We start from the raw sequence: 18832 nt of genomic DNA, 5'->3' as shown, positions 1-18832 counted from the left end.
AACCTCACCAAAATGGTCCTGCTGTTTATATTCTGATGGCAGTTGGAGGTGGATGGCAGGGGGCAGGGGCGGGAGGGGAGGGGGATGCGTGGGGAAGGACACTTGTTAAACCTTTTAAACACATTCCTTTTGAGCGTTTCACTTCTCCAGCATTTTCCAGGATGCAAATTTATTCAACAACGTTTTTAAAAATAAAATAAATCAGGAGAGTTTGCAAAAAATAACGTTGCCTAACGTTCGATCGATAGCAGGAAATGGAGGAGGGACAAAACTATGAAACGTAAATGATTTTATCTGGGGCTCTGAACACAAATATTCTTTGTGAATTGTGTCACATTGCTACAAACTTAGCTATCCCCGACTCCCGACAATCTAGCGTCAAAGCAGAAATGAACGAACCCTGTTTCATAACACTTCACCCTTAACGACCTGTTGACTAACTCCAATTGAAATTGTAATGAAAGTTTCTTGAGGCCTTGGTAATTGAGGTCATTGCCATTTAGCTAAAATGTCACCTGTATCATCTAAAGAGTAGATACAAGCCCCTTGTCTTCTGAATATCAAAAGACACTGGAAACTGTCATTCCCTGGGCAAATATTGCCTTTGCCTTCAATGTGGGGGCCAGAATTGCTCTCTGGTGTTTTTCAAGATTTGAAAAAAATTGTAAGCTTCAAGGCTTGAGCAATGAGCGTGTATCCCTGAGATCTTCAAAGTATCCTGAAGTGGGTGATGGAGGGGGGGGGGGGGGGGGGGGGGGGGGGGGGGTGGCGGCAAGGGGGAGGGGAATTTTGTCTTTCTCAGTGTTGAGAGTATGTCGACATTTCCCAGAATCTGCAGCAATAAACCAGATGTGAGAGTGTTATAACAAGGCTGTCAATAGATCTAACCGGTGCACTGACCAACTGCGCCTGTCTCTGCCCGCATTCCCCATGCTCATACTGTTCAGCCATATGGAAGCAATCTCCCTCCTTCCCACCCCCCCCCTCCCCCCGCCCCCACCCTCCCTACCCCGTCCCTTTAATGGCTGTCTTTGGAATCCATTTTCACAAGCCTCATAGGGCTGAGAGGAGCAGTCCCATGAATCGACCAGATAGAAGTCACTTCCAAATAAACATTCAATTTAAAAATTAGACATACCAGGCTGCAGATTTCTTTTGACATATTTCAGGAAAAAGTGCTGCTATTCATCTTAAGTGAATGCCAGGCATCAGCAGGCCTCTTTGATCCTCTTTGAAAGTTATTCCCCCCTCGCTAAAATATAAATCCACAAGTGCTCTCCTACACTGGAGGGAACAGCTCCCGGCACTTTGAAGTTCGACCCTGAGAACAGTCCGTTGCTTTAGCTCTGAACAGAGTCTTGTCCACAAGAATTGTGTTCTGCCTGAGAGTGAGGCCCTTCCCTGGTGAAACCCTTTCATGGCAAGGTGGCACAGAGGTTAGCGCTGCTGCCCTAGCGCCAGGGTCCCGGGTTTGATTCTGTCTGTGTGGAGCTTGCGTGTTCTCCCCGTGTCTGCGTGGGTTTCCTCCGGGTGCTCCGCTTTCCTCTCACTGTCCAAAGATGTGCAGGTTAGGTGGGTTTGCCGTGATCAATGTGCGGGGTTACGGGGATGGGCTGGGTGAGTGGGCCCATGTAGCATGCTCTTTTGGGGGGTTGGTGCAGACTCGATGGGCTGAATGGCCTCCTTCTGCATTGGAGGGGTTCTATGGAATTCTATGGATTCTCCAGTCAAGAGGTCAGTGCATCTTTGGCTAGCTGGAGGTAACAATGGGGCATTTGTTAATGAGGGTTTGTGGAATAACAGAGTGCCCCCTCCCCCACCCCCTTGTTCCATACTGCAGTTTTCACACTTGCCCAGCTGCAAGTGTCATCTTTTGGTTGAGATGTTAAACTGTCTTCCCAATCTGCAGAGTTGTGCCTGCGCCCTGCCCAAGGTTGATCCCTCAACCCACATCACTAAGGTGGACTACCTGATCATTATCACATTGTGTTTGGTGGGGGTTTGCTGTGATTAAATTGGCTGCTGCATTTCCTCAATTACAACGGTAATTACAGTTGAAACATTTCATTGGCTCTAAAGCCCTTTGGAAATCCTGAGGCTGCGAAAGGCGCTATAAAATTGCAGTTCTCTTTCTTGCTGTACAAAATGCACGATGACTGAAGGATGTACCATCTACAAGGTGCATTGCAACAACTCTACAAGGCTTCTTCCTTGGTGGCACAGTGGTTAGCACTGCCGCCTCACAGCACCAGGGACCCGAGTTCAATTCTGGGCTACAGCGACTGTCCTTGTGGAGTGTGCATTTTCTCCCCGTATCTTCGTAGGTTTACTCCAGATGCTCTAGTTTCCTCCCACAAAGATGTGCAGGTTAGGTGGATTTGCCATGCTAAAATTGCCCTTTGGTGTCAAAGATGTGTAGGTTAGGTGGGGTTACGGGGATAGGGTGGGAGAGTGGACCTAGATACGTTGCTCTTTCAGAGGGTCGGAGCAGACCCGATGGGCCAAATGACCTCCTTCTGCGCTGCATGAATATTATAGTTCTAAACTTGAGAGCTGATCCACGTAGAAGAAGAAAGGCGGCATGTGTATAGGGACACCAGTAACTGCAATTTGCACCCCATCCTGACGGAGAAACATTTGGCCATGCCTATACCACCGCTGTGTCAAAAACCTGAAACAGTCTCCCGCGTCTCCCCCCGCCATACCTTGACAATACTGTGGGAGTATCATTAGAACGCGAGCTGCAGTTGTCCTAGAAGGCGGCACACCACCACCTTCTCAAGGGCATTTGCAGTTGGGTGACAACCGACAACTGCAGGCTTTGTCAACAAATAATTTGTTTGATGCTGAAGAATCAGCAATAGGTAGAGTTCAATTAGTTGAAAATCACTTGATCAGGGAAGATGATGCATAACACTTGGGGAGCTGATGGCATAGGAGTATCATTGTGGAGTAGCAAACTAGAGGTCCAAGCTAATGCTCTGGGCAGCCGGGCTCAAATCCCACTATGGTAGCTGATGGAATAATAAAATTAATTAAATAAAACCTAGGCCGGAATTCTCCGAGCATTCGCTGGTGGGGGGATTCTCTGGTACTGCTGAGTGCCCCCCGCCCCCGTCCCCCCCGGCCGTGGGTTTCCAGGCAGTGTAGGGAGGCTTCAATGGGAAATCCCATCGACAGCAGCGGGAGCAGAGATTCCCGCTGGCACTGAACGGCGCGCTACCACTGCCGCTGAGAAACGCGCGGCTGGGAGGCTGGAGAATCCCGCCCTGGCGTTGAAAGAGAGTCTCCGTAATTGTGGTAACGTGGCCCCTTTAAGGACTGATCGTCCGCGAGCCACATGACCCTCTCAGGGCCCATCGTGTGGGAGTGCACGAACCCTGACCAATGGGAAAAAGTGCATAGTCCTGGGAGCAGGGGCCCAGGCAGTGTGGACCTAGGAGTCAACTAGTGAAGACCTGTATGAGGTACCTCTGTGCCTGTATATTGCTGAACCTCACTGTTGTTTCCAATAAGCCCCTTCGCTCTGCAAGAATCCTCCTCAGTGATACCTCGTACCATAACAGTAATGATCATTATAAAAACCCATCTGGCTATTTAGTGACGGAAATCTGCAGTCTTTATCTGGTCTGGCCTACATGTGAATCCAGACTCACAGAAATGGATCTCAGCTCAAAGGCAATTAGGGACGAGCAGCAAATCCTGGCCTTGCCAGTTATAGCCACATCCCATGGAAGAATTAAGAAAAAAAGCTCTGGCAGCCCTGGTCACGGCTCCTCTACTGCTGCCGCCGGCCAGGTACTCCACCAGCCCGGTAGTGGTGGCAACCCTGCGGATGTGGGGCCAGTGGAGGAGGCACGTAGGGGAGGTGGGGGCGTCTGTCTGGGCGCCAATCTGCAACAACCATCGGTTTTCCCCCGGAAGTATGGATGGGGGGTTTCGAGCATGGCGGTGGGCGGGGGTGGGGAGGGTGGGCGATATGTTCCTGGAAGGGAGCTTTGCGAGTTTGAGGAGCTTGGAGGAGAAATTTGGTCTGGTAAGAGGAAACGATTTCAGGTACCTACAGTTGCGGGACTTTGTCCGTAGACAGGTCCCATCTTTCCCACGCCTCCCGCCAATGGGGATCCAAGACAGAATAGTCTCTAGGGGGGAAGGAGGGGAGGGTAGAGTCTCTGATATTTATAAGGTGCTCATGAAGGGGGAAGGGTCCCAGACGGAGGAACTAAAACTCAAATGGGAGGAGGAGCTAGGCGGGGAAATGGAGGATGGGCTGTGGGCAGAAGCCCTGAGTAGGGTGAATTCAACCGCAACATGTGCCAGGCTCGGCCTGATTCAATTTAAGGTCGTTCACCGGGCCCACGTGATGGTGGCTTGGATGAGCAAATTCTTTGGGGTAGAGGACAAGTGCGCTAGGTGCGCAGGAGGACCAGCGAACCACGTACACATGTTTTGGACATGCCCGATGCTTAGGGGGTACTGGGAGGGATTTGCAGGGATCATGTCCCGGGCACTAAAAGCAAGGGGGGCGATGGGTCTGGGGGTGGCAATTTTTGGGGTTTCGGAAGACCCGGGAGTCCAGGGTGAGAAAGAGGCCGATGTTTTGGCCTTTGCTTCCCTGATAGCCCGGCGACTAATATTATTGGCGTGGAGGGACTCAAAGCCCCCGAAGACTGAGTTGTGGCTTTCGAACATGTCGAGTTTTCTGGGAATGGAAAAAATTAAGTTCGCCTTGAGGGGATCTGTACAGGGCTTCGCCTGAAGGTGGCAACCATTCATTGACTTCTTTGCGGGAGAGTGAGCGTCAGCAGGGGTGGGGGGGGAGGTTAGAGTAAAGTAGAGTAGGAGGGATAAATTGGCGGGTAGCGCCAATGGGAGAGGAGCGGGCTTGTGCAGTATGTTACGATTGAAGTATTGAATGTATGTGGATGGTTGCACATTTTTTCCTTTTTTGCTTTCTTTTTGTTGATGTCTGTAATTGTTTACAGTGCCGAAAAACTACCTCAATAAAATTGTTTGTTTAAAAAAAAAGCTCTGGACATTCAATCACATGATAGCACCAAAGCTGAAATCACCCTTAAATGATTCCAAGAGTGTTGTGAAATGTTTTCTTTACCATTTTAAGATCCATGACATAATCGATTAAGTAGCGTCGGGGGTTATGTTACTGGAGTTGTAATTCAGAGAGCACAAGTTCAAATATCCATTTGAGAACCTGAATTCAGATTTTTTAAAAATGCAAATAAAAGGAAAGTTGGTATCCATGGATACCAACTCGTGTCCAGGAAGCTGTCTGAATTGATTTCAGAGAAATGTGAAGCAATTAATTTTGGTAGGAAAACAAGGAAAGGCAATCTTGTAGCATAGGAGCAGAGGGACCTGTGAGTTTATATGTACAAGTCATTGAAGGTGGCAGAACAGGTTAGAAATTGGTTAATAAGCTAGACAGATTGTGGGCTTTATGAATCGAAGCCTGGAGTACGCGAGCCAGGAAGTTATGATGAACCTTTCTAAAACACTGCTTGGGCTTGAGTATTGTATCCAATTCTGCGCGTCACATTTTAGAAAAGTTTGCTAAGCCTTCAGAGAGGACGCGGGAAAGATTCACGAGACTGTTTCCAAGGATGAGGAACTTCAGTTAAGAGGCTAGATTTGAGAAGCTGGTGTTGGTCACCCCGAGCAAGATAAGTTTGAGAGGAGATTTCATAGAGGCGTTCAGGACCATGAGGGGGTCTGAACAGAGTAGAGCAAGAGAAGTAGTTCTCATTGGCAGAAGGATCAAAAAACAGGGGACACCGATTTAATTGTCAATACGACCACAGGCGACTCGAGGAAAAACATTTTGACGCAGCGAGTGCTTAGGATCTGGAAGCAAAGTTCAATCGTGGCTTACAAAAGGGAATTTGGTAACTGACTGAAGGGAAAACCTGCGAGGGGGTGGGGAAAAGGCAGGGAAATGGGACTAGCTGAGTTGCTCTTACAAAGAGTCAGCAGATGCACGATGGGTCAAAGGCCTCCGTCTATGTTGTAATCATTCTATGATTCTATAATTTTCTTAAATGCCTACTTGGTCACCACCTGACCTGTGCATTAAGAGCAAAGAACTTGGGTGATATTCAGTCGGAAAATTACTAAGATTTTGATTTTAGATGCTGTGAGGGAAGTTGGAGGGAATGTTTTACTCCAACTCCATGAAAAACACTATTCAGAAGCTTGAAAATGAACCAAGGGATCATTGGAGAAGCAGGTGTGGATCTGTTGCTGCAATTTGGCCTTAGTGCCCCAGATACAGCAGTTCATTGCCAAGGGAGATGTGAGAAGGCCCTCTTAAGGCCTGACAGGATGAGTCAGTTAGCTGTGCTGACTGATCTCCCACTGAGTCCAGACAGGGGGGCTGCCTGCCCTTTGAACTGAGGTGAAGTGTGGCATGGGGGCAGCCAGGATTAAAGAATAATTGTTATGAAGAAAGTGGGAAAATATCCTGCGGGATTCTTTGTCAGCGGGATCCTCTGCTTTGCTGACAGCGCACCTATGCCCGCAGGTTTCCTGATGGCGTGGGGTGGCCACAATGGGAAACCCCATTGGCCCGCTGTGGGAATGCAGAACCCCGCTGCTGGCGGGAGTGCACTGCGTCTGACAATGGGGCTGGCAGACCGGAGAATTCCACTCATGGGTTTTTTCAGAAGAAATGCAGAGGAAGAGATATTCCTGGTAATATTTAATTGAATATCGTGAAGTAGACTTTGCTGAAACAGATAATGGCTAAAATAGGAATGTGAACCCATAATATCAAAAATCTCTGTGCCCAGCAAGTCACAGATAGCTGGATGATTAAAATGTCTTAAATCATTGAAAGTGAATTTTGGCATTTGTTAATTATGATTTTGGAACTGTCTCAGTTTTTTTTTTCTTAACCATCCCTCTTTGTCTTCTGCATGTTCTGCGGGTGTGATTGGCGGAAAAGACCAGCTTCATCCACAATATCCGCCTGTCCGATGCCCTTCGGAAAAACCAGCTGTGGAGTGGGATTGTCGGCATTACTCTCTTTGAGGGAAAGGGGATCAAGGAAGATGCGATTGAAGGATGCTATGTCAAGTTCAGGCTGGGGGACGAAAAATACAAAAGCAAGGTATACAACAAGGGAAGGTATTGCATTTGCATATCATCTTTCACACCCTTGGAAAAGCTCAAAGTGCTTCACAACCAATGAATTATTTTTGAACTGTAGTCACCATGATTTTGTTGGTGTTAGTTATGAGTTGAATGATTGCCAGGACATTGGGAGACTTTCCTTCTCATCTTCCAGTAGCGTCATGGAATCTTTAATGTTCACCCATAGATGGTGGCACAATGGTTAGCACTGCTGCCTCACAGCGCCAGGGACCCAGTTCAACTCCAGCCTCGGGTGACTGTCTGTCTGGAGTTTGCACTTTCTCCCTGTGTCTGCGTTAGTTACCTACGGGGGCTCTGGTTTCCTCCCAGTGTCCAAGGATGTGCAGGTTAGGTGGATTGGCCATCCTAATTTGCCCCTTAGTATCTAAAAAGGTTAGATGGGGGTTACTGGGTTATAGGAATAGGATGGGGTTCTTTCAGAGCATTGGTGCAGACCCAAAGGGCTAAATGGCCTCCTTCTGCACTGGAGGGATTCTGTGATTCTATGCGGCCTTGGTTTAATGTCTGATTTGAAAGGCGGAAGTAATATTCCTGCAGTGCCGCACTGAAGGGGCACTTCCGATTGGTCACCATGTGCTGATACTAGGGACGAGTATAGAGTGAAGTTTGAGGCTGCAAATTACTGTCTGAAAAATTCTCCCCCATCTGAGCTGAGTTTACTCGAGCACCAATGTAAAATAATGAGCCAAATCTTGCTAGAGTGGGGCATTTTATATCACACAGGATTAATTTAGACTGTTACCCGAACCCCTCAGCTTGAATATCAATTGTATTTTAACGTGCTGGAAGTACAAACTAGGAATTGCATGATGAGGGGCAGTGGTCCATCTGGGACCTCCGTGAAGGCCGACACCGTCTACCCTTAACCAGTGATAGTCAAGGATCAGCAAAACAACTGAGAAAGAGGGTGAATTAGAGTCAAAAGTGACAAGGAAAGAGGAATTAAGACAGGGTAAGAAAGAATTAGATTCAAAGAGAGAGAGAGGAAAGGAACGGTAAGGAAAATATCTTTTAAAAGATGAAACTTTTTGAATGTTTAAAATGCAGAAATGAGACTGAACAATTTAAATTCTTCTCTTTCTGGGCCAGAGAAAATTGCCTTACATTTCATTCACATGGTCGTATTGTGAAAAGGGTAGTTGCTGTTACTTCTGAACTGCGAAAGTGTACTGTGCAACTTGAGATATTCTGTCAAAATAACGTTCCGTATAAAATCCGTTTGAGGGTGAGGTGCTGTTTTGTGTGAAGCAGCCGATGTAACTGTGTACATTGCGCACTGAGTTGAGGAAATGTGCAAATCATTCCCCCGAATTTGCTAGGCTGCTCTACACATTAATAATGGTGTGCGCCTTGAGCAGTTGCTTATCCAGGAGGATTTGGCCCAAATGTTAAAATGTGGATCTGTGGAATCGTAAATGCAGAACAGGGAAGTTAATCATCATAAATATACTGATGAGAGAATGCTTTGCATTTCTGAAACATCATCAAACCAGCATTAAGCATCCCTCCTCTCTCCCTCACAGTACTGGACCGAGCTAAAAGACGAGTGGAGTTAACCCTGTTTATCCTGTACCATATTGGCATTAATGAGAGGCATAACACTGTGGATTCCAAGCAGTTCAGTTTCCTTAGCTCAGTTGATTGGACAGCTGGTCTGTGATGCAGAGAAAGGCCAGCGGCGTGGGTTCAATTCCCGTATCGGTTGAGGTTATTCATGAAGGTTCACCTTCTCAACCATGCCACCTTACTCAGGGTAATTCACCACCAGTCAGCTCTCCTCTTCAAGGGGAAAGCAGCCTATGGTCATCTGGGACTATGGTGACTTTACTTTACTTACCTAGTTTCCTTTTCATTTATTTGCTGTAGCTAAGGTCACTCAACCATCTGTCCAAGTCTGCAGCAATTCTGTGTGTATTTTTGAAAACTGCAACATTTTAAAATAAATAATCAATGAATTTACATCTCAAAAAGGTATTTGAAAGTTTTATGCTTGTCATAAGGGAAACAACTGGGAAAAGAAAAGACGCTTCCTTTCTCTTCAAAAATAATTTCATTGCTTTCAAACTTTTCCATGGCCTCGTCCATCAATCTCTACAAACACCTCCAGGCCGACAGCTCTCCCAGGTTACTGCCCTCTTCCAATTCTGGCCTTTTACGCATACTTGATTTTATTGCTCTGCTATTGGTTCATTTGCTGTTAGCTACCAACGGCCAAAGCTCTAAAATTCCCTTCCTAAAGCTCTCCACCTCTCAAGAACTCGCTCTCTCTTCTCTTTTGCGACACTCCTAAACATCTCTTTGACCACACCTGGTCACCCATCCTAAAATCTCTTTTTGTGGCCTGGTGTCAAATTCTGTTTGACAAACCTTCCTGCGATGCACCTTGGAATGTTTTATCATGTTTGTTTTTTTTTAATTTAGATTACCCAATTACTTTTTCCAATTAAGGGGCAATTTAGCGTGGCCAATCCACCTACTCTGCACATTTTTGGGTTGTGGGGGCGAAACCCACGCAGACACGGGGAGAATGTGCAAGCTCCACACGGACAGTGACCCAGAGCCGGGATCGAACCTGGGACCTCAGTGCCGTGAGGCGGTTGTGCTAACCACTAGGCCACCATGCTGCCCTTTGTTTTACCATGTTAGAGGCACTATATAAATGCAGATTGTTATTGGTCAGAAATGCCAGCAGTTTGCATGTAAACTTGCATTAAAAGTCCAGATTGTGCCATTAATTCCAGCTTATGTTAATTCAATGGACTGGGTCCTGGAGAACAACTGGTGTTAGGACTCTGTTATCTTGAATTTACCCAATTTCTTAAAAGTGGATTAACTTCTTAGCCACTCACACTGCACTCTTCAAGGGTCACTCAATGGCTGAATGTCACTTCACCTGTTGTCCATTTTCCCTTCTCCAGGTTCTGGACAAGTGTGCAAATCCACAGTGGAGAGAGCAGTTTGATTTCCATCTATTCAACGACAGGATGAATATTTTGGAAGTTGAAGTGTGCGGGAAGAACAGCCAGAAACAGGAAGGAAGCTTTGGCATGTGAGAGTGCATCTTTTTATTTAAAAAAAAACATTTCCTTACAACTTATCTGCAGATTTAACAAAGAGGCAAAGCAAAGTCTGCTGGAATAAGATGGTGACTTTAGTATTCATCCCACATTGTGCATAAATCACTTGGTTTTTAATATTTGTTGCTGATATGTCGGTATCATTGCCACGGTTATAATGTCCCCCAGAAGTCATTGTAAGTTAATCAGAGTGCCACCTTACTTGCAGTGTAGTGATTCTCAGGGTAATTCACCACCAGTCAGCTCTCTTCTTCACACCGACGGAATCTTCCAGCGCCGCCAATGTGAGTGGAAATTTCAATGCTCAGTGGCCTCACTGGGGATGGGGAGTGGGGTGCGCCGGCTGGAAAATTCCAGCCTTGGTGTGTTCCTCAATCTCTATTAATGGAGCTGTCAGTCGTCAATGGATGTCTGACCTCGGAGACTTGCTGTATCCAGTATGTTCCAGTGACCTCCGGACAAAAAAAGACTGTGAATGTTTTTCATTTTGAGGAGCGTCCTGTGCGATGGATTTATTAAAGTTAAATCCCCTTCTGTTGCCAGAGCAACATTGGATGCCAAAGTCTTTCTTTGCATCTCGTGTTGCTGTTGGCCAAATGACGATAAATGGAGTCCTTCCAATATTTGACTATCATTTCAATACGTCCCTTCAGATTCTTCGTAGGACTTGGAGAAGGAAAGGTGGGATATCCCAATCAGAACACCTATTAGATGCAATGTTAATCTTCATTAAATTAATGTCCAATAAAGGGACAATCAGACCTTCACATCTCCCATCTTATTTTCATATCTGAAGACATTTCGCTTATTGTATCTGTCTTGGAAAGATGAAAGGCTGACTGATCCTGTCGGGATGCAAACCATAATCTTCTTGCTGCTCAGAATTCCAAAGAATGTTACAGCAGAAGAACAGATCACCAGCCCAACCTGTTTACACTGGTGTTAATTCTTTTTTAAAATAAATTTAGAGTGCCCAATTTTTTCCAATTAAGGGGCAATTTAGCATGGCCAATCCACCTATCCTGCACATCTTTTTGGGTTGTGGGGGTGAAACCCACGCAAACACGGGGAGAATGTGCAAACTCCACACGGACAGTGACCCAGGGCCGGGATTCGAACCCAGGTCCTCAGCGCCGTAGGCAGCAATGCTAACCACTGTGCCACCGTGCTGTCCTCGCTGGTGTTAATTCTAACCCGAATCCTCCCTCCTTGTTTCATCTTGCTTTAATAAGCATAATCTTCTATTTTTTTCCACTCCGTTGTGTCTTTATCCAGCTTTCCCATAAGGAACACTGAGTTCCATATTCACACCATTCCCTGTATTAAAACCTTTCTTAAGATTCCTAATTCTATTTATTGGTGATTATCTTTTTTTCTGTCATGGGTCTGAACTTTAGATTGCCCCACAAGTGGGAACATCTTCTCTGGCTCTACCCTGTCAAATAGCTTCATAATTTTATGTTGTTCCTCAGTCTTTACTTTTCCAGAAAAAAAGAGCCCCAGCTTGTTAAATCTTTTTGGATAGGCAGAAATTGTTTTGGTTTATGCATTACAGCTGGAGTAGTTGGGGCTGGTGTAGCTCAGTTGGCTGGACAGCTGGTTTGTGAAGCATGAGCGAGGCCAACAGCGTGGGTTCAATTCCCGTACCGGCTGAGGTTATTCATAAAGGCCCCGCCTTCTCAACCTTTCCCCTTGCCTGAAGTGTGGTGATCCTCAGGTTAAATTGCCACCAGTCAGCTCTCCCTGCCAATGTGTAAAGCAGCTTATTGTCAGCTGGGGCTATGGTGACTTTACTGTTCTTATTAAGCTTTCCCTCCTTCGTCTTCCATGAGGGGATTTTCACAGTCAATCAGTGCATGATAAGACCAGTGAATAAGACCATAAGTAGGAGCAGAATTGGTCCATTCGGCCCATCGAGTCAACTGCCAATCCATGAGATCATGGTTCATCTGATATGATAATCCCTCAACTCCACTTTCCTGCCTTTTCCCCATAAAACCCTTGATTCCCTTACTGATAACTGCAATTGATGGTGACATTAATTTTAAAACTTCAATAAATTAATCCTTAGATGGCACGGAAATTAAAATTTTGGCAAAGATTGTTCCAGTTCTTAATAGTGGCAAAATGAGTTAACAAAGGAAGTGCGTTGGGGTGTGAACAGTTGGAGCAATTGGCTATGAACTCTGAGTCAGTCACCTTGAGTATTGTGTTATATCCAGGCAGCACACCTCAGCTCATCTTTAGAGTACAGTAAGAAGTCTTACAGCACCAGGTTAAAGTCCAACAGATTTGTTTCAAACACTAGCTTTCGGAGCACTGCTCCTTCCTCAGGTTCACCTGAGGAAGGAGCAGTGCTCCGAAAGCTAGTGTTTGAAACAAACCTGTTGGACTTTAACCTGGTGTTGTAAGACGTCTTACTGTGCTCACCCCAGTCCAACGTCGGCATCTCCACATCACCTTTAGAGTGGATGCAGGTGATATTTGCCTGGTGAGGAACTTTGGTTGCATAAAGAGACTGATGTAGCTGCGGGTCGTTTTCCTTCGAGCAGCAGAGGTTCAGAGGAGGTTCAGTAGAGTTGTTCAGAATCATGAAGAATTTTGATGGAGTAGATGGCAGAAGGTTCGTGACCAGAGGCCACCAATCTAAAGCTATTGGCAAAGGAGTGAGTGAGGAGGTGAGGAAAATTATTTTTACAGCGCAATTTGTTCTGGTATGCAATATACTGCCTGAAAGGGGAGAGGAAGCAGACCCAATACTAACTTTCGAAAAGGGAATTGGATGGATACTTGAAAGGAAAAGAAATTACAGGGGTACGGAAAAAGGTGGCACCAGAGCATGGCGACTCTCTGCGATCTCTACCCCTCAGATCCTCTTCCTACTTCTTTTATAACCGTGGCAACCTTTAAAAATTCCACCCTTGCATTTATATAATCACTTACCATGCTCATTACAGACCGTATATTTCACCCGTTGGCTATATTATGTATTTTCATTATGGACCCTCATATATTCTATGTTTTCATGTATGGAGCGATTTGCCTGGACAGTACACAGAACAATACTTTTCATTGTACCTCAGTACATGTGACAATAAATCTAAAACTAAAAATCTAAAGGGGGGGGGGGACTAAATGGATAGCTCTTTCAAAGAGCTAGCACAGGCGCAATGGGCCAAATAGCCTCCTTGTTGCTGTGTAGTTCTATGACTCTAAAGTGATCATTATCCACCCCTTAGAGCAATAACTCAGCCCCTGCATAAATCTGTATTTTTTTCATTTTATTTTTCTTTCTGCTTTGAACAAGGATCTGGTTTTACATCACAGTTACTTTGGCATTAGATCAGTTTTCTGTTGAAACCCGACCTTGAATTTTGACATACTCCTAGGATCAGGAGTAGGCTTTTCAGCCCCTCGAGTCCATTCAACAATTTTAATAGATGGTGGCTGATCTGCACCTCAAATCCATTCCCACTCCTTTTATCCCTATTCCTCGACACCTTTAGCTAATAAAGATCTGTCGATCCTAGTCAAGCTGAGAACTACTTCTGAGCAGGCAAAGTACTGCTATCTATTACCCCTGTGCCACAATATACACAAGCTTTGAAAGCACAGCCACAACTCTTCAGCTTTAATTATACGCAGAAAAAGATAAACAGTTCCTGAAAATCAGCAGAATGTCACACTGTTTCATTTAAAAAAATTGATGTTGAAATGCAAATGATCACACACATGAAAGTTTGGCAAGAGACCTTCGCCACACACCCCAACAGACAAGACAGAAGGGCACATGGTCTCCTGCCTTCTATCTTGCAAAGGCCAGCAAAGTGCTATCTTTGAAGCATGGGGCCGGTTTAGCTCATTTGGCTAGACAGCTGGTTTGTGATACAGAGCAAGGCCAGCAGCGCGGGTTCAATTCCTGTACCGGCTGAGGTTATTCATGAAAGCCCTACCTTCTCAGCCTTGCCCCTCACCTGAAGTGTGGTGATCCTCAGGTTAAATCACCACCAGTCAGCTCTCCCCTCAAAGGGGAAAGCAGCCTATGATCATTTGAGACTATGCCGACTTTACCTTTATCTTACTCTTGTACACAGCAATGTTGCACAGACAGCAACCTGATCCTGATATTGGTTGAGGGATAAATATTGATTCAGGCACGAGTAAGAACTAGAATGGGATGTAATATTATTGAGACATCTCGGAGTTTCAGGGGGCTAAACAGAATAGACGCTGAGGTGATGTTTCCTCGGTGAGAGAGTCTAGGGTAAAGAGATGCGCATTTTGGACAGAGCTGAGGAAGGATTTCTTCTCTGAGGGTAGTGAATCTGTGGTATTCTTTACCGCAGATTGCTGTAGAGGCAAGGTTGTTCAGTATGTTCATGGTTGAGATGGACAATGTTTAATTAGTAGAAGAATCAAGGATTGAGTCCAACATTACAGACATAAATACCATAGGATTTGATCAAGTGAAAGAGGGAAGGCAAGAGTGAAAGGGGAGTTTGTGATAGGATGGGGGTGAGGAGAGATTAAATTTCAAAATGTTTCATGATAGAAAAGTCAAAGTGAGTGGCAGTTGTCAATGTCCTATTAATTACATTGTAAAGGCTTAATGGGTGGCACATTAGTACAGTGATTAGCACTGTTGCTTCACAGTGCCAGGGACCCGAGTTTGATTCCCGGCTTGGGTCGCTGTCTGTGCGGAATCTGTACGTTCTGCCTGTGTCTGCGTACGTTTCCTATGGGTTTTTCGGTTTCCTCCCCCAAATCCCGAAAGACGTGCTTGTTAGGTGAATTGGACATTCTGAATTCTCCCTCAGTGTACCCGAACAGGTGCCGGAGTGCGGCGACTGCAGAATTTTCACAGTAACTTCATTGCAGTGTTAATGTAAGTCTACTTGTCACAATAAAGATTATTATTATTATTATGGTATTGTCATGTGAGAGTACCTTTTAGAAATGAATGTTTTTTGTAGAATAGCTGTAGTGGGTGTACCTTTAAGAAATGAGTGTTTATTACTGCAGTGATATCGGAGTGTGGGTGGAACTGGGCTGCCTGTCAGCTTTTACTTTCGCAGCTACAGGGTGTGTTTAGTTTTTTTCATAACTTCCCACCCAGTGAAATGGCCCTTTTTAGTCACTCGCCAATATTTTTATAACTAGGATTGGTGTTGGGGTTGTTCTCCTTGGAGAAAAGGAGATTGAAGGGAGATCTGATCGAAACGTATAAGCACACGACAGATTTGGATAAGATCGATAAGGGAAAAACTCTTCCCTTTTTGCTGATGTTACAAGGTTGAGGGGGGGCTCAGGGTTAAGGTTTTGGGCTAGAATCATAGGGGGGAGTGTGAGGAAGAACGTTTTGTACACAAGTGAGTGGTAATGACCTGGAACTTGCCGCTCATCAGGGCTGAGGAATCAGGAACTATAAATAAAACTGTCTTGGAGGAAGTAAACTCTTCAGGGTTTGGGGACAGAGCTGGGGCATGAGGCTGACTGGATTGCTCTACGGAGAGCTGGCATGGACTTGTTGGGCCAAATGGCCTCATCCTGATCTGTCAGTGACTCTAATAATGGAGACTTATCCGCCTTCAGAGTTTCAGCTGGCGGCACAACATTTGTACAAGAGGAACAGATGCAGAAAGGCCTGTCCAACCCCCTTTAAAGTACTGTATTTAGTTCTGGGTATCGCTTTGAAAGAAGATGATAATAACTGCGGGAGGTGGGGAGAGGGGAATTGCATCGCAGATTCAGCAAAATCATACAGCAATGATAGGGTTAACTTATGAGGACAGGATGCAAAGCTGAGCCTTATGCTCTCTTGAGTTTCAAAGATGAAGGGGTGACCCAATTGAACTGCGTGAGTTGACTTAATAATCTGATGGGGTAGATGGAGAGAACTTATTTCCTTTGGTGGGAAGGGGGAATCCAAAGGGGCATAACCTTAAAATTTAAGTTAAATTGTTTAGTGGTGATGCCAGGAAACGCTTCATTCCACAATGGCGGCAAGGTGGCACAATGGTTAGCACTGATGCCTCACAGTGCCAATGATCCAGGATAAATTGCGTTGGTTTCCTTCGGGTGCTCCGGTTTCCTCCCTCAGTCCAAAGGTGTGCCCGTTAGGTGGACTGGCTTTACTAAACTGCCTCTTAGTGTCCAGGGAAGTACAGGTTAAGTGGAATTATGGGTATCGGGTGGGGGAGGGGGTGGGGTGCTGTTTCAGAGGGCTGTTGCAGACTTGATGGGCCAAATGGAATGTCCTCCTTCTGCACTGTAAAGATACTATGAGGTGTTCTGGAGATCAGGAGCATCTTTTCTCAGACAAGCTGTAAAGTGAAGGGCTTATGGGGTGATGGTTGGGTTCAACAGAAAATATTGAGATTGATAGATTGTTGTCAGGCAAGGGTATCAGGAGTTAGTGACTTGAGGCGGAATCAAGATACATGTCAGCCATATAGTTGAATAGCAGAAAGGGATTGAGGGGCTGGACGGCCTCCTGTAGATATGATCCTTTGGTGTCACTAGAATTGGTCTGGCGCAATATACCTTAAATCATCTGTCTCACAAAAGTTGTCTTAATCGCTTCTGGGTGATCTTTAGATTTCACGCTGACTGAAAGCTGTAACACCCCTCTGAATAGGTATTGAACCGCCTCTTAATTGCCTCCATTGTTCGTCTGACAACCCACTGATTGACCCATCATTGCAAACAACTGCAGCAATTAAATGGTCAGTTGCAGATGAGCTCTGTTATAAATATTTCTGGATTTGAATTGTAGACTGAGGGGGGGGGGGAAACAGAGGACGGGGGGGGGGGGGGGGGGGGGGGGGGGGGGGGGGGGCAAAAATTGCACTCCGGTTGCACAAAGCCAGGGAATGAACTCAACTGGCTGCAATCTAGTGAAACGATCGGGAGCAGTCAACCAACCCCCACCCCCCACTCCCGTGTCATCTGCTGTTTTCCAAGTTGACAAATCAATCAATCAGCCTTTGCTGGAATGGGAAGACCATGCTGAGGAGAATGTGACAGCTGTCGCCAGGGAGTGTTTGTCCACGTGGCAATGCCGGCTGGGGCTGAGGTGCCTGGAGATTAATGAGTGGGGACAACTGATTGAGGAGGGCACACATATTCAAGTCGAAGAGGAGGAAGATGAAGAAACTGAGTGGGGGGGGGGGGGGGGGGATGGGGGGCGGGGAGTGGGGAGTAGAGAATCTGTGAGGACTCTCCTCCGAAGCTCTTCGGTAGGCTGACCAGCTGAAGAAAGACTGACTGAAGATTAATGGCGGCATGATGCAGCTGATATTGACTCATGTTGTGGACAGTAAAGAAACGATCCAAGGCAGGATTGAGGAATGGGTACAAAGTGCAACTTTCCCTTGTCGCTCAATTTGTATATCGAATCTGTATCGGTGAAATCCTCTCTCTCTCTCTTCCTACACTGAGGCATGGGAAGTACAAGCTTATTACTGATTGTGCAGCTAGTTTTTCCTGGAGCAGGTCACCAGCCTGAAGCCAGAGCCGATAGTTTGAGGGGAGCCATTTCACATTGGGCATGGCTGACCAGCATAACCTCCCACTCCCTGCCTACAAGGAATTGCAGATCGATATCCAATTTGTTCAGCTTCCCTCGGGACACACCTTCCTCGCCCATCATATTCTGGAGTGGGACTCAAATCCATGCTCCTGGCTCCGGAGCAAGGACAATGGCCCCCTGCGCCACAGGACGTTCCTGTGAGTGGAGTTGGAAATGGGATAGCAGATCGATTATTTTTCTTTTGTGAATTAAAAATGGGATGAGACACCACGGAGTAATATCAATAATACCACAGAATCCATACAGCGCAGAAGGAGGCTATTCGGCCTGGTGAGTCTGCACCGACCCTGTGACAGAACACCTCACCTAGGCCCAACCCCATCTAACCTGCAAATCCCTGGACACGAAGGGAACATTTTAAAAATATCATAGCCAATCCACCTCACCTGCACATCTTTGGACTTCAGTTGTGTTTATATTAAAGGTTAGACTGAAATAGTTGGAATATTTAAAAGGGCATATTATTCTCAGAAAGGAAGATCCAGGAAAGATGCGAGAAAGCAGGAGCCAGAAGTTACTAAGAGCATAACTAAAAAATGGGGGTAACTTTCATTCACTGCTTGGTTAATGAACTGCCAGATTGGACCGTTAGCCCATTTCTTCACACTATCTGTCAAACTCTACAGAAATTAGATTTGGCCAAGTTCTATTCGGGCACGCAGACCCGGTCTGCCAATTTACTGCCAAGGGATGAGGGCGGAAGCGACCCTCAAAAGCATTGGCATTCATGAGGGGCTTCACAGACTCCCGCTGTAATTTCAGGAGGAGTCTGTCAAGCTGCCGCGGGTCGATATTTTCCGCTGGGAATGCCAGATCATGGAATTGCCCGGATAGAATGTGGCAGCATTCCAGACACCGGGTAGTTGGAAAGAACTTCAGTCTCTACTTGGGAGCCACTAATTGTTGTGTCACAGCTACAGTGGATAATAAATACTGTATGATAATGTTTCTGTTTCAGCAAAGTGAAATTGGTATAAATGGAATTGGATTTGAT

General features: G+C 45.9%; 1 protein-coding gene across 1 annotated transcript in view; it reads left to right on the top strand.

Moving 5' to 3' along the window:
• The window catches only part of mctp2b (multiple C2 domains, transmembrane 2b), a 504236-nt gene that overhangs the window by 277576 nt on the left and 207828 nt on the right, over nucleotides 1–18832 (top strand). Inside the window, exons 9-10 of the mRNA XM_038813378.1 lie at nucleotides 6962–7126; nucleotides 10089–10219. Coding sequence (XP_038669306.1) covers nucleotides 6962–7126; nucleotides 10089–10219 — 296 coding nt within the window. The remainder of the gene's footprint in view (nucleotides 1–6961; nucleotides 7127–10088; nucleotides 10220–18832) is intronic.

This window comes from Scyliorhinus canicula, chromosome 12 (assembly GCF_902713615.1).
Source record: "Scyliorhinus canicula chromosome 12, sScyCan1.1, whole genome shotgun sequence".
Lineage (NCBI taxonomy): Eukaryota > Metazoa > Chordata > Chondrichthyes > Carcharhiniformes > Scyliorhinidae > Scyliorhinus > Scyliorhinus canicula.
Note: the sequence above shows the minus strand (reverse complement) of the source record. Positions and strands in the feature narration are given on the sequence as shown.